This window comes from Xiphophorus couchianus, chromosome 1, assembly GCF_001444195.1.
Source record: "Xiphophorus couchianus chromosome 1, X_couchianus-1.0, whole genome shotgun sequence".
Lineage (NCBI taxonomy): Eukaryota > Metazoa > Chordata > Actinopteri > Cyprinodontiformes > Poeciliidae > Xiphophorus > Xiphophorus couchianus.
The window spans coordinates 21,113,394-21,129,456 of NC_040228.1; the positions used below are offsets into that span (position 1 = coordinate 21,113,394).

Here is a 16,063-nt window from a genome sequence, read left to right on the forward strand (position 1 = left end):
ATCATTCTTCTCTTGGTTTAATTTTACACTTGAATGCATTTCTATTTCAAAAAACATTACTTAGAAATAAAGCTCCTGGGGTGCTAGATGACTCGGTGGGTAAAGGAAGTGCAGAGGCTGTAGAGCAGAGGCTGTAGTGCTCGGCATTGTTGTCCTGGGTTTGATTCTAGGTCTCGGACCATTTGCTGCATGTTTTCCCCTTCTTCCTCCTCCCAACTTCTCATCCAATTACTGTTAAATAAAGGACATTAGTGCCTAAAAAAAATCAAAGTTCCAGAAAAGCACCTTATTGTAATTGTATGTAACAGACAAAAGTAATACATAACAAAAGGAATGCATAATTAATTATGTAGAACTTTTTTTTTTTACTACAATTCTCTTTTTACCAGCAGCAATTATTAAAAGATGGAAATATTAAGTAAAACTAAAAATGGCTGAAATGGCTTACTTATTATGTAAAAACCTCCTCCTGATCCTGTTGACCCCCACTGTCATCAGTTGGTACAGACCACACTGCCTCACTCATCCCCTCAACACACACACCCATGCACGCCCCCACACACCCCCATATACATCACATCTAAGCTGTACAGCTTCTTACAACCCTACTTAGCCAGTCTGACAGAGTGAGTAAGAGAGCATGTGTGTCTGTATATATGTGTGTGTGTGAGAGAGGGACTCTGCAAAACAGCCAAGATGAGAGTGAGAAGCAGTGAGAGGGAAAACCTGGGGAAAAAAAACAACTAATCAAACAGAGGGGGAGGGAAGGAGTCAGCGAACACAGCAAAAAGGCAGAGCAGGGAAGAAGAAAGAGAGTTAAAGGGGAATGTGAGCGTACTATCATTGATGGTTCAGGGCACTGAAGTCAGGAGAAATGCAATGACTAGATGACTATCCACTCCACTCGCACCAGCATCCTTTCCTGGAGCCTTGACAGGAGAAAAAGTACACACTCAGTCAAAGGTAAACAGTCTTCAGCCAGTCCCACATTACTGGATCATGTCATCTACTGGCTCGACAAACCACAACAAGCGTCTGGCGTGTGAGTATAACCAATGTAGCATTTACTCTGTTACAAGTGCAGATGCAGACAAAGTGCCAATAAGTTGATCTTTAGTATCTTCTTTCCTGTACTGTTATTATTCGCATTACTCTCATCTACTAAAGTGTAATTGAAATTGCATTAAAATCTCTTCTTTTGATACAATATATTGAGTACATTAAGATAAAATTAAATCTTAACAAACTTTGGAACAGCTTTGTCTTCTGCATTACAAGTAATTTGAAATCTGTGAGCTCTGTAATAAAACTTTGATTATTACTGACTGTCCTACTTTAATTCTTATATCATAACTCTCATAAAACACTGTTTTGTAATTTTCCTAAATCTATGTTAATTAGAAAACTGAACCCAAGGATATATCTTTTCATTCTTTCCCAAAAACACCAAAAACTACTTATGTAAGCTCATCCTTTTCCTTCCTAATTATCCCTTTGCTTCCAGCCCTCATTAGGAGGACATAAAAAGTCTCATTGTCCAAAGTGATAATAATAGCTGACGGTCCTGTCTGGCATGGCTAAATTAGCCTGACAGCCTTGATGGTGGTGCCATAATGTCGATACAGTTGAGATTTAATCAGTGGGAAGGGATAAGAACTAATTCTTTATGCCTGACAAAGGTAAAGCCAAGAAAGTCTTTACATGAGGACTGTACATTACAACTTACCTTCATACTGCTTTTCTTTCTGATATATTAAATTACTCTAGAGTAACTGTTTTGCTGAAGTATAATGAGAAATAAGAGATATGAAACTCGCTGTGAATACATATGTATGGGGATGAGTACAAGCGTTAATCTAGGCTTCAGCCAGAGCAGTGGTGGGCACTGTTGGAGGTCATCCAAATGAGTTCAAATTAGTGTTTGATATATATATATATATATATATATATATATATATATATATATATGTGTGTGTGTGTGTGTACTATGTACTATTACACAGGCTGCCTGATGGGAGTGCTGGTTATAGAAGAAAGAAGCAGGACAGCATTAATGGCCAGACTTGATTTACTTTCTGCGATGTGGCTGTGGGTTTATGGATATGTGTGTTTGGGGGGTTGGGGAGGAGGCAGGGGGGAGGTTACAATTGCGGTGCAGTGATCTCACTCATAAATGATTTATGTTTGATGGACTTCTGTGGCTAAGAGGCGTGCAAAAAAGCAGTGCCTGGCCTGATAAATAAGGGTAGTAATTTCTCAAAAATATGTGGCAGCATAGATGGGTGACACAATCATGGGGATCCCAGGAGGCAAATGAGTGGAAGGAGGAGGAGAAGGGAGGAGATAGATGGGCTGTCAGATGAAAGTGGCCATGCTGCATAACAGCTTTAGCAGCTTTCTCAGCTCTCAAGTTCTGGGTTCGCTGGTATCAGAGAGATGATCATGGGATTTCTAGCCACTTGCCACAAGGGAAGTGAATGCTGCGCCATGTGACTTACAGGTTCAATAGGAACATTTGTTCCCTGCTTTCAGTGTGATGCCACAGAGTGAAATATAACTGCAGCACTAAATGGCACAGTTGAAATATTTTCATTCTGGAAATGGGAGACTGGGAGTGAAAACTGCAGCTGAAAAGAGAAGCAACAGCATATGCAGTTTCTTTATCTTTGGGAAATGCAGAAGAAGTATGGATTTTTTGGACACTGTGGTGAAAAATAAAAACTAATTAGCGCTAGGAGGTATAAAAAGAAGATAGGGAAAAAATAAAGTGGTTTAGCTTAATTGTCACCTTTAGTCCTACCCTTAACTCCTGAACTTATGCTGACTTAAATTTCTTGATATAAACATGTGTGTTACCCTGCAACCTCGGATGGCTGAGGCTAATGTAGTAGATGATCTTCCCTCAACGTGTGATGCTGCGATATAGAAAAGATGACACACACGTTGAGCTCCTTTTACCTTCAACAGGAAGATTTATTCTTCTCTTGATGACCGTACTCCATATACAACACTACATATGCAATACTTCATATCAAATACTTCAGGTATCACTGTACAAACTTCAACAAATAACCCTTCGATTCAGTACATTACAAATGACTGCAATATCCCTTTAAACCCAACGAGAATTATTTTTAACATTCGGAATTTTGTTGAATGACAAAATATTTTAGATAGCTTTTAATTATCCAAACCAATTAGTTTTGTTTTAACTCAAATACCTTGCCCCTTTTCCTCAGACTTTTTATATTTTTAACTTTCAAAATAAAAATATATGGATTTGCTTTTAACTATTTTAATAGCTTTCACAATTTTTATTCTGCACAACATTTACTCATTGAGTTTGACAACATTGTTTCTGTGTTATTAAAATAACCCATAAAGAAAAAACACCAGAAAAATATCTTTTGCCGTTTCAAAAGTGAAAAATACAATAAGTTCAAAATGAACTCAATCTCTAGTCCTTCAACTGTTTCTCAGCTAGCTCAACACGTGTACAATGTTCGCTCGCATTAGCATTAGTTAGCCTCCAGAAATGCGTCGCGTTTTCTACACAATGTCCATCCAAAGCTGTACAAAGTGACCCACCAGTTGACTCTCGAGTCTATAACCTCGTAATTCTTGGACACCACATTTATGCATCAACATACATTTTTACTGACCTGCGATATAGAAAAGATGAGAGTACTTGCTTTTTACCTTCAACAGAAAGATTTATTCTTCTGGTGAGCTCAATCTTTTCTTGGTCAGTAACGCGTCAGCGCCCCTAGCGGCCATGTGTAGAATAACACTACAGAACTTATTGCGATGAGAAATTAAAGATACAAAATGAAAAATTATGTTGGGGTGCCTATTTTCTTACTGCTTGGTTTTGTTTACTAACAACTTGTTTTTTTACCCCTCTACATGTGCAGATGATCTGATCAATCCAAAAGGTTTTTTAATAGTGAAAAGTTTATATACAGTCATCATACGCATGAATGTCATTATCTTCTTGGTCTTTTAATAATGCACTTGAATTGTTCTTTTTTCCAGAGTGGACTGATTTTACAACAATGTCAATTATTTAAACAAAATAGTCATATTCAATAAGTTAGAATTTTACTGAAAAGCTAATTTTAGTATATAAATTGACCAAGTAAAGTACATATATAACTATGAATTACTTTAAGTACTTGGGGTTGGGGGGGGGGGGGGGGGGGGGGGGGGGGAGTTCATAAAGCAAATGCAAAAATATTGCATGACTTGCCTTTGTATTTTACTGCATGTAACTTAGATGAGGCAAGCAAATAGCAAAGCTTTTTCTTACAAATCACTGACACTACAGTTACTTTATACCAGGACCTACATGTGCCAGAGTCAAATTGCATGACAATTTTGTGCCTTCTTAAAAATTGTTCTATTTTTTATTCTTCCATAATTTAACCCTCCATGGCAAACTCAGTGAAGTAAAGAGTCCTAGCTACATTTCCAGACATTAAAAATAATTATGTGAGCAATGTTGTCAGGTGGTACAAAACAGAAAGAGTCCATTCCTGGGTACTGAAGGATACAGCTTGAGGAGGATTTTGCTTGTGTTATGCAACAGTAAGACTTAAGCAATGATAGTTTAATGTGGGCTAACAAAGGGAAATATGGGATTTATGAGTAAAGGACATGAGTCATGAACAAGAATCAAAGGATTTTCAAAGTCAAATAAGATAAAGCTACAAATTTAGCACCAGTAGCGGCATGGGCCATTTGTCCTTGGCCTGCATAGCAATTAAAACTTATATAAACACTTTGTATGTATTGTCAGTTATTGGAACAATTGCATGGAATTACATGCAACAGGAATACTGTGTATTTCCTGAATTTGAGATAAACCCACACATTTCAAGCTTTTATTTCTCCATTTGTCTACATGCATGTTTTTCCCTTTTTTCCGTTTATGTCTGTTAGAATCCCAAGGACAGAACCTCCAAAACAAAACAAACGTCATGTCACAGCTGATATTCTCTGGTCACTGACAAATCCACAGCTCATATTTTCCACATGACCTGTGTTCTTTTCCCTGGTTAAAGGGTAAGACAGCACTCTATGTGCAAGGGGTTGCCTGGTTTCATTGACATTATTGTATTACACTTTCCTCCAAATGGCTTTTGGAAAACATTGCTTCAACTGTTAGTAGGGGATGGCTGGAGTGAAAAATCAATTTGATTTTAGCAGAACTGTTAAGATGGTCTGCGTTTTAAAATCTTTTGCCAAAAGTGAGGGATTTCCCAGTGTGAAGAAGAAGAAAGACATTTTGATCACAAGGAGAAGTACAACTGCATTTTCAGCCAATTTGCATGAAGATCTCCTACAAACCCTCCACTGCAGAAAGATAGGAAGCTCAGAGGTTGTCTAGATGAGTCACTCTTCTACATATATGTTATCAGCCCACGCAGAGAGAAGCAGATGAGGGCACACAGCTGATCCTGCATGTGGGTTGGATCTGACCATTGGTCATCTCATCTTGAGTAATGCAGTGTGATTTTTAGATGCATGGGCAGAGAAAGATGGCAAGCAAGAGTCACAGAGAGAGAAAGAAGCCAACAGGCAAAAAGTGAGGTTTACATAAGCTGTGTAGTTTCATCATCATCAAGCCTATGCCTTCAGTGATGGCTTTGTTTATTTTAAACTTTCCACTCCTGCCTCATGGTCATGATGTGACAGGGACTTCTTATGTGAAGACCGGTCTCCCAAAAAATGCATTTAGTTTTAACTGGCTAAATGTTCTGACCTGATTACATTGTTCCTCTGCTGTATGGGGGTTTCTGTAGGACGACAGAGGCTGAGTCAGATCTAATCATATTTTTGTTCATGTTGACTTTTCAGAGGAAGTTGGCTACAAGTTTTTGTTCCCAAATTTCTTTCTTCCTTTTTGAGATCTCTTTCAAAGTTCCAAACATCTTTTTGTAAGGGTTTGATCAAACCAGAAACCAACAGCAAGAAGGTTTAGTGTCGTGATATTGCTTGCTTAATTGGTGTCTCTAAGATTTTATATTTTAATATAAAGAAGTGCACCTTTAAAATGATGAAATAAAACAAAATATGCATTTTTTGTAGTAATTATGCAGCTCCTCAAGCAGGGCACCATGGGCAGAGTGGCATGTTGCCCATATCACTAACAAAGTGTGACATCATTTGAAGATTAGTTTATCCAGTAGGTGTTTCAAGGTCACTGTTGTAATATATTCAAAACTGCAGCCTTCGATTTCAGTCCCTCATAAGCCTAAAAACAAAAACGTGTTTGCATATTTATATATTTAATAATTTACAGCAGTATTTTTTATGCTGATTTACAAGATTTACCCAGCCCATGAAGTAGTGATAAATCCCATCTATGCACATATCAGAATACAGAAAAAGTTTATTCTGAGGATAGGCAGTGATTTAACCTTAATCCTGTCTCGATTTTTAAAAAGTTATTTCACACTTCTTCTTATCAATCAGCATTTTCACCTCATGATAGGTACAATTATGTTAACGTCAAAGGTAATCATTCTGCTAAGAAGGTTGAAAAAAGTTGTTCGATCCTCTCAACAGTTTCACAAGAGTAAAGACAACCACACTAGTCATTATATATTAAGCACATTCCAAAAAAAGGGAAATGTTTTACCATGGGAGTTAACATACAATTTAAGAGTAAACCATACCTATGTAGCAACACTCAGTTCATCTAGCCATTTTATTTACATGACATTTAGTGTCATTACAAACATGCCTCAGAAACCGAATGTTTATGTCAAGATTTCCACTAACTGCTGAAACATCAGAGACTGTAAACAGCTGAGTTTTTTTTTTTTTTTTACAGACTCCAGGGATTGTTTGAGTGACAGAATAAAGGGTTATGGTTAGTGGCTGACAGTGGACACACACGCCTCCAGGGCAGTCAAAAAATGACTGGCACAATGACAAGCCAGTTCTCTAGAGATGTAGCTGTCCAGGAAGAGAAAAGCTGGGTGACACATATGTGCCGCAAGAGATGGATTTCAACAGGAGAACAATGGTGCCAAAAACTATCAAGATGCTTCTTTTGTGCATCATGAAAACTTGTTAACCCTAGACGCTTCATGTTGACAAACTAACAATAAAGGCATAATTACACCCTTAAATTAGCTGGACAACAATATTTAAACTCTTGTACATGTACAAAACACTTGTGACATGAGTAAAAGTGTCAGCTGGAGGAGCCCAGGGGAGAGTCACTGTGTGTACTGAGGAGGACACGGCATGCTTATGCAACCAGGGCCTTTCGGCTTATTGAAAGTCACTGTCCGATTAGGCAAGCTTACAGTTGGAACAGATGTTCCTATAATAATGTATTTAATTTATTTATTTTTTCTTATTTAAGGTTTCCTGTTCTATTGTATTTCAGACTTGTTAAATTAAAATGGACACACCTACCAACACAGAAAGAAAAATTATCCAGATTTTATTTGCAATATGTGTGGATGCGTGTGTGTGGGCGTGCGTGTGGGCATGTGCAGGCGTGGGCTTGTGTGTGCGGGGGTGGGTGGGCGTGCTTGTGTATTTTTTATATATGTAAATTTGCTATCAAACAAGACACTGAGTGTGAAACTGATGATGAACACTAGAGGTCAGACTACTATCACTGTGAAATAACTTGGTTCAATGACAAGCAACAGAACAAACTTATTTATCACAGCGTCAGAAAATTACCGTATACATACATGTTAGGGAATTATAGATTTCAATGATATACTACTAAATAACAAATTTTTATCATAAGGTTCAGTTGAAGTTTATTTGAAATTATTGTCTCAATAAGAGTCAATAATTGACTCTTACTGAAGAATCAGTCAGAATCAGTTTTCTGACACCTTTTAAAATGAAGGTGTGGCAGCAAAACAAGGCTTTGCCAAATGTAGTAACAGGCTGGACTTGTTCTGACTCTTTCAGTGTCAGACAGCTATTCAGAGACTAAACCTCTTTAACAGCTCCTTTGAAAGGCAACAGCATTAGTTGACCACAAACATATTTTGCAAATGAAACCAGAACTTCCCTATGAGTCACTGAAAGACAAACACAGGCAGATACACACAAAGGTGATCACGTATGTTTCTAAAATAATTGCCAAAAGCTAAATTTTTTAGAAAAGAAGTCCAAAAGATTTAAAATGCTATGGTAATGATTCTTGTGGTTAGGTTATTTTTCTGTAAATAAAAAAATAAATTTCAAGACAGAGTACATTAACTCATTGGAAGTGAAGAATATTTCTTTATAACTTTTTTCTTTATGTCGTTTGATGCTCAGCTGAAAAGGACAATTCCCAGAGTTTGTACAACAATGATTCTGCTCAGCACATGAAGCTAAGAGACAGGCAACGGTTCTTCGAAGACGTCTACCAGCATGATGTGGACAACTACCTGCCCTCTACACACCTACAGGTCGACTGCAGGAAACGTGAGTGCCTTCTGCTCCTAGGCGAAGTAAATCTCAAACCGAAGTGAATGAGAATGTTCAAAATATTGCGTTCTGGTTCAAATATAAGTCCCTATTATATCATGATTATATAGATTTTGATGGAACAGTTATGTATTTAGTTTTGTATTTATATCCTGTAGAATTGTATATTACATTTGCTCTATCTATCTATCTATCTATCTATCTATCTATCTATCTATCTATCTATCTATCTATCTATCTATTTATCTATCTACTTGTGTAAGCGTCTCCTTGGCTGTCAGGACACTGCCAGTCGGAACACGTTGGGGGGAAAAAAAGAATAAAAAAACTCAAACATAACTAATTTTCTTTTCTATGCATTGATCCGGTGCAGCCCCGATGGGCAGTATTTCATCTATGGAGGTGAACGTGGACACTCTGGAGCAGATGGATCTGATGGATATATCAGATCAAGAAGCCCTTGACGTGTTCCTCAACTCAAGCTCAGTTGGTGATGAAGGAGCCCTAACGTCTCCACTACCAGGTGCGCAACAAAAAAACATTTTTACTTGCTGATCAGGAACTAAAAATGTTATACATCTGTATACAAAACATGCTATTCTCCACATCCTGGCACATATACATCTATCCCTTTGACATCGTTTAACCTTTCAAAATTTTAGCACAGAAACTACTTCCCCAGTGTGAAACAAAACAAACTGCTGAGAGAGAATTCTAGGAAGACAAGGGTAAAAGAGGAGGTGACTTGGCCTCAAGACATAAGACTCAAATTTCATGGAATCTGATTGCACCTATAGAAGACAAACCACACCTACTGCCCCAGGGAAAATCAGTTTAATGGAGCTAACATTCCAACACCAGGACCCAAGCCAACTTCCAATTATCTGCCTTAGTTTGAGTATAGTTCAGGGGTGTCAAACTCCAGTCCTCAAGGGACGCTGTCCTGCAGCTTTTAGATGTGCCACAGCTACAAAACACTGGAATGAAATGACTTAATTACCTCCTTCTTGTGTAGACAAGTTCTCCAGAGCCTTGCTAATGACCTAATTATCCTATTCAGTTGTGGTGCAGCAGAGGCACATCTAAAGGTTGCAGGGCAGTGGCCTTCCTGGAGTTTGACACCTGTGTATAGTATAGTTCAATACAAATTTATTTTTGGGCTGCCAAGTAACTGCATGAAATATTAGGAGTGGCAAGCGTTAGTCTTTTCATCACAGGTTAAGAGGATCTTTGTTATGACCTGTTCTCATGACAGCAACATTTATTTTTTTGAAAGGTAAGGGGAAAAAAATCAGCTAAATCCATCATTAAAACCACCTCTGTTTACTACTGATATTCTTTTCTTTTAAGATCTTTTAATTTTTACGGCATCTTTTTAAAAGGTGCAATTTCAAAGATTTCTGACTTTTATTGGAGTTTTTTTCCAACCACATAGCAATTTTATTTTATTAGAGGCAGATATGTTTTCTAGTAAATGTCAGAACTTGGAAAGAGGGAAATGTGTGAACACTCGTGTGAAAAATGCAGGGTTATGTGCTATAAAATAGATGAGTGTGATAATTAATCTCATCTACAATACCCGCCCAATTCTTCTGAAAAAATATTTTTCAAAGAAGAGGTGTAAAAAAACATTGCAGTAATCTGGCTGCATAAGTGGGCACATTAAATTCATGATTCATTGAAATATGAATTTAATGTGTTTGAATTGCAGAATTCTGTCCACTTCAGGTGATGTGACAATTACAATCAGTCTGATTAACCTAATGCAGAGAGCAGCTGTCCCTGATGGATTTTCTTCTTTCTCTTTCATTTGCATTCTTTGCCTAAAGCCATAGCTCAGACAGCAAATTAAAAGCATTTGTTTGTGCAGAGTTATCAGTCATAAAGAAGAAAACTTTACGATAGGGTCGCCCAGGCCTCTTTTCTATGCCTTCAGCTTGTTCAGAACGCTGCTGCTTTCAACATATCTCATTGGTTCTGCTATAGAGTTAATTTTGAAATCCTTCTATCGGGTTGTAAATTCCTTAATGCTCTTGTTGCTCTGTAACTCTGATGTAATTCAGCCTGTAATTGATGAAACTAGTTAGTGAAGCTGTCAAAAGGCCCACACTCAAGAAGCCCCAGGTATTGTTTTGATTATGCCAGGATGTATAATCCCATAAACATTTTCAGAGAAATGTGTTTAAAGTTGAACATCTAGGCCACAATTCTAGACGGTAATTTGGTGCAAAAATACCCAAAGATGAACACGCCCACAGTCAAGCATAACGGCAGCAGCTATTATGCACTGAGGTTACTTTTGTTCAAAAGTAACTGGCATTTTTGTCAAGGTGGTGAAATTTGTGAGCATCATATTTGACCCAAATATGACGCAAAATCAACAACAAAAGAATATTAAAGTTCTTCTGATGAATATTAAAGTTGTGAAAGCCGGAGTGTAAAACGATTCACATATCTTGTGGACACTAGTATTGCAATAAGACAACACAATCACATTTTAGGCTCTTCTCTGTGCATTTTAATTTAATATTTATTTATTTAAAAATCTAAATCTGATAAAAATGACGGTAATATGTTGTTCACCTAGTTATAGATTGTGAGGATGATGATGAAGATGAGGTGGATGAAGAAGCAGAGGTTGTCTACAGGGAACGAGCACCGCTGCAAAGGCAAAAAGAAGTCTACCGTGGAGCCCAGTCTCGATTTTCTTCAACATCATCTGGTTCCAGTGTTACCAGTGCAGGCGGAGCCGACACACCAGTGATCCAGTCTGATGATGAAGAAGTACACGCCGACACTCTGCTTCTAACCTCTGTTCCCAATACAAGAGATGAAGAAACAGAGGAAGAAGATGAAGAAGAACGATGCTTTTCAACAACCCTTCAAAAAGACTGAATATTTTTCCTTCCCCCGGTGCATATGCGTTCTTTTTTAATGAGCTGAAATGTCCCGCATGTTTGGGTCAACTGTGATTACCTTTGTCCTTTAGATTGTGCATTCTTTATGATTTACCACCTTTACTTTACAAGCTCTGTGGCACATTCATTTGATAGTTTCTTGGCAGTTGTGTCAGAAGACGTTTATATCAATACAATGAGTCAATTTTTTCGTCTGCACTTGTTCTGATTGACATAAAACAAGTTCAGTTTTACTCCTCAATTTGCCAGGGGGGATCCTTGTTACTGTTACTGATATTGTTTTTATTATTAAAGGCTCAGATTCTCAACAGATGAACGAAGAACTAAAAACTATTTAAGTAGGCCACATGACCTAATTGAAACCTGAAACGCACAGGTAGACTCTATTTAAGAATTACGGTAGGTTGGTTCTAGGAACATTTGGTTTCTAGAACCTTTACTACAGCTCTGTTTCAAAAACATGAAACTCGTTATGAGTTGTAAAAACAAAACATATCTGTTTTTTGAGAGACACAGAAAACACATTAAATCAAGTAAGTCGAAGATCTGGTTATGAATGAAAGCAGTTCCACCATACTTTTAATGGAAAACATGTCACAAAAGAGGCCAAGAAATAGAGCTAGTAACAGACTGCTTTTGTAAGATATCCAGTAATAAAAACACACACCACAGTATTGAACAAATCAAGCGTAAACGCCTCTGTTGATCCTGCTCATGGATTTTCTTTTTATTTATGTTATTTTAGACAAATCTGTTTGAAGTTTGTTGAATCATTTGCCATGTATTCATAATGTTGCATTATAAAACACAGTGCCAGCTTTTTTTTTGTTAGCAAACAGGATTACGCATCAAACCTAAGTACGATTTTTTTATGCTCTTATTTTTGCAGTTCTCTTTGCAAACATTATCTCCAAACAGGAGTTACAAAACTTCCACGAGTACCTGCTCGACAGCATGTTTTGACTTTCATTGTTGTTAACTCTTGCACTATAAGATATGTAGTTAATCCATAAAGATTAAAAGTGTCAGCTCTTTGCTTGAAGAGCTCAAAGAGTTCAATGATGACATTTTCAGTTTGAGGTCAAGCAGTGCATTTTTTAGGAACTGGGTTTTATTAGCAGAAACTGAAAAACAGAAAAAGAGCAGGCAGTTACTGGATTTTGTTATGTTGACAAAGCTACAACAACATGCCAAAATACTGTTTAGTGACAAACAATGAGTGAGTTTGAAATATATTGGGCTTCATTTTCTTTTTCAATTAAAAATGTTTTAATTTAAAAATCCCCAGCCAAGAATCAGGGAGTGTTGCGTGTTGCACAATGGTACACTTGTTAGCGCTGTTGCCTTGCAGCAAGAAGATTCTTGGTACACATCCAAATCTATAGATTTTTTTTTTCTCCCTGTGCGCAAGTGATTTCTCTCTGGGCTAGTGTAACTTTCCCACACAATTGTGTACTGCACCTTTCTACCAGTGACTGCTGGAGATAGGCAGATGGGCGCTCTGCAAGGATAAGAGGATAAAAATTGCTCTCACACCCCATAAAAAAGTTCACATTCACAGTCCTCAAATTCTTGTCCAACATATACACAAGTTAAAGAGAAATATTATGTAAAATTGACTTTTTAAGCTTTACATCGTGTTCTAATGTTATTTATTGAAACAACTGAAGATCATATAGTTACTTATGTTGTACATGTGCTTAATGACCCCTTTAACAGTTATTAAGGCATTGTTGTGCAAATTAATGACTTGGTACTGAAATACAGAGTGAAAAGTAATTAATACAGTTGCACCACTTTGGTGCTATTATCCTGCTGACCCACACAATCCTTCAGACTCATAGATTTTGGTCATCAAGCCAGGTGATTGTGGAGAGCTCCACCTGTGTCTTCTAGAGTTGTCGACATAGTAATTTTGGGGTCATCTGTGTTGTGATTCCCTCCAGTAGATTTTCCATCATGCCCATCAGCAAACAGAACCATAAGTTGTGAACGACGATGTCAATTTTCCGCCCTATTGTAGAACTACAGTCTGACTGTAGTTTTAACAATATCAGCTTAGGAAGTGACTGAAGCAGTCATGTTGGCCACGCTTCCATATATTGAATTAACATTAATAGCCATGTGGTTCGGATCGGCACTTCTGTCTTCGCAGTGGAGGATGGTTGTTTACAACAGAGGGTTTTTCTGGTAAGCTTCATAGGGTGGAACTGGCGCACTGCACACATCATGGGAAAACGTTAGCGGTTGGGAAAAATTTAAAACAGGATGCATTAGATTCTCAGCCCTCCATATGAGGCAAATAGTGACAAGTGGCTGCTTTTTACCAGGTTTTCTGACTACAAAATGAAAACACAAAAAATACACACCTGCTTTTCTTTCTTAATCAGTAGTTTTTGAAGTGGTGATTTTACATCAACCACTGATGACAGAAATAAAATCTGTTTGTAAAGTTTCTTCTGTTTGCATGAAGAAAGTATTTTGTACATTATGAATGAAATGATTTCTTCTTCTTTTTTTGCAAATGCATGCCCTTATAATCTTGTGAATGTCTGCTTATATGTTCTTAGTACTTTCTAAAATATGCTGGTAATGCCTGTGTAAAATATGCTGTCTCGTTCTCCCTGTATTGTTAAAGGAGAGGACTCCATGTTTATGGTGTGAACAGATGGAGAAAAATGGCACACCTAAGAAAGGTTTTATGTGCTCATGTTGTGTGTTAAATTTATTCTGCAAATGCATAAAGATGTCAGTGGTGCAGCACAACAGTAAAGCTGTTAATAAAGCAATCCCAGAGCCTTTTTACTGTTGCACTTTTTCCCGCCTTACAAAATGCCACCATTAAAATTAACCTGAGAGTAAAACTGCTGAATGTACTTCTGCTTTCAGTTGCCTTTCTTCCCACACCTTTTGACCCTCCTCCCCCAATTTCAGTGAAGGCTTGTTCTCTCTTGTAGAGTTTTGACATGTTCTGAAAAATCAGAGATGCTTACTCACTATAACACCTGTCAAGACTCTTCTGAAGACTGGCCTGTACTCACTTGCTGGAAAATTTGAATATAACTTCACAAGCTTTATTGTACCGACATACACTGACTTGTGTCATGTGCTCAGGTTTCCAGTGCAACTTGTTTTGCAAGTTTGGCATTAAACTGAATGTTCTCTGCCTGTTCCTGGATGCTACGAATGTCTGTGGATAGTGTATTTGCTGGCGAGATCCACAAGATCCATTATGAGGACAGTTTTGAACCATACTGGCAGTAAAACCTTCCTTACATGTTGGTTAAATTGAATATTTCACTTAGCTTTAGGCCAATGTTTCTCTACTCTGCTCCTGAATCCTCATTGTCCTGTTTGTTTTAGGTGCACTTGCAGCCCCCAACCTAATTCTAATAACTATGTGATTAACAGACTTCAGCACCACTAACTGCATGAAGAACGGGCAATGCAGTCATTCAAATTAGATGTGCTGGAATCTAAAACATGTAGGACAGGGAGTCACACCTTTAGACAATAAAAATCCTTCCTCTAAATAAGCGTTTCTCATTTTGGGTCCTGAGGGACCACTGCTCTGCATGTTTTAGATGTTTTTCTTCTGCTACATACCTGGCTTAATTAAGTGGGTGGTTTGCAGGTTTCTGCAGCCGAGGAGGTCATGCAATCATTTGAATCAGGCTTTCAGAGATATTTCAAATTTTCAGGTCACTGGTCAAACCTCGTTATTCCATTTTGAATTTTGAGCTAACCCAAAGATACAGGGTTAAAAAGTTTGGTTGAGAAAAAATAGAATAACAAACTCGAAATATTTAGCTGTACTCAGTTTATTTCTCTGTGTCCATTATTGCTTGAAAGTGTTGTTGTATCAGTTCATTCCTTTGTGCTTCTTGTGTTGTATTCTTTGTGCATTTTAGTGTCTCTTAGATGATTGTTAGTTTTCACCTTGGTTTCTTTGTGTCTAGTTCAGCTTCCTTTGTGTTTTTTATTCACCTCCATTCAGTCTGTCTGTTTTCTTTTGAACACAGCTGGTCTTAATCCCCTGATTAACTGACCTACGTATGTTCCATATTATCCTCAACTCCCCCCAGTATAATAAAGCTAACTGGTCCCTCAACCAGCAAAGTACAGAATGCAACTTAGCTTAACTGTTTACATCAGCATGGTCTGGATGCTAGACAGCATCCAGTTTGTGATGCAGACAAAAGCAAATAAAAAAAATGTTATAACAAGAAAAGCAGCATGCAGAAAAAGTTAAAAAGATTAAATGTTGCTAACGATGAGGCAGTTTTGTTAATTGATCACGAAATCAAATCTCACTTATTAGCATCTTATTCAAGCTCTGAAATATTTCCATATTTTCATAGACCAAAGGGCTTTTGTGACAATAGGTGGTGGCAAAATGTTGAACAACACATTGAGCAACGTGTTGTCTGTTTGAAGCCAATGTGTCTGAAGTTACAACCACTTTTGCTTTTTAATCTGAGGAATTTTCTTCTCCAAGGTATGCAACCACAAAACTAAGCATTTTCTCAGTGTTGCTTTAAGTTCTGTGAAAGTGCTATCTATTCATTGTCTAAAGGTATGTAAGCGGAGGAGCCAAACTGCTGTGATTAAAAAAAAAACAACAACTATATTTGTTGTCGTGCATAACATGGGATTTCATGCATTTGACAACAAGAAGTCTACAAACAATA

General features: G+C 37.5%; 1 protein-coding gene across 3 annotated transcripts; it reads left to right on the forward strand.

The window, feature by feature from the left end:
- Window positions 1-574: 574 nt before the first annotated feature.
- LOC114148341 (dysbindin-like) lies at window positions 575-14,173 on the forward strand. Of its 3 annotated transcripts, none has more exons than XM_028023568.1 (4): window positions 575-1,042; window positions 8,302-8,451; window positions 8,828-8,977; window positions 11,048-14,173. In XM_028023568.1, exons 1-4 carry the CDS (start codon window positions 1,000-1,002, stop codon window positions 11,347-11,349), a joined length of 645 nt encoding a protein of 214 aa, XP_027879369.1. In that variant the 5' UTR covers window positions 575-999; the 3' UTR covers window positions 11,350-14,173. The 3 variants fall into 3 exon arrangements, with proteins under 3 accessions (XP_027879369.1, XP_027879360.1, XP_027879378.1); XM_028023559.1 differs by having other exon boundaries at window positions 578-1,042; window positions 11,042-14,173; XM_028023577.1 differs by lacking the exon at window positions 575-1,042 and adding an exon at window positions 7,941-8,093 and having other exon boundaries at window positions 11,042-14,173.
- Window positions 14,174-16,063: the final 1,890 nt, after the last annotated feature.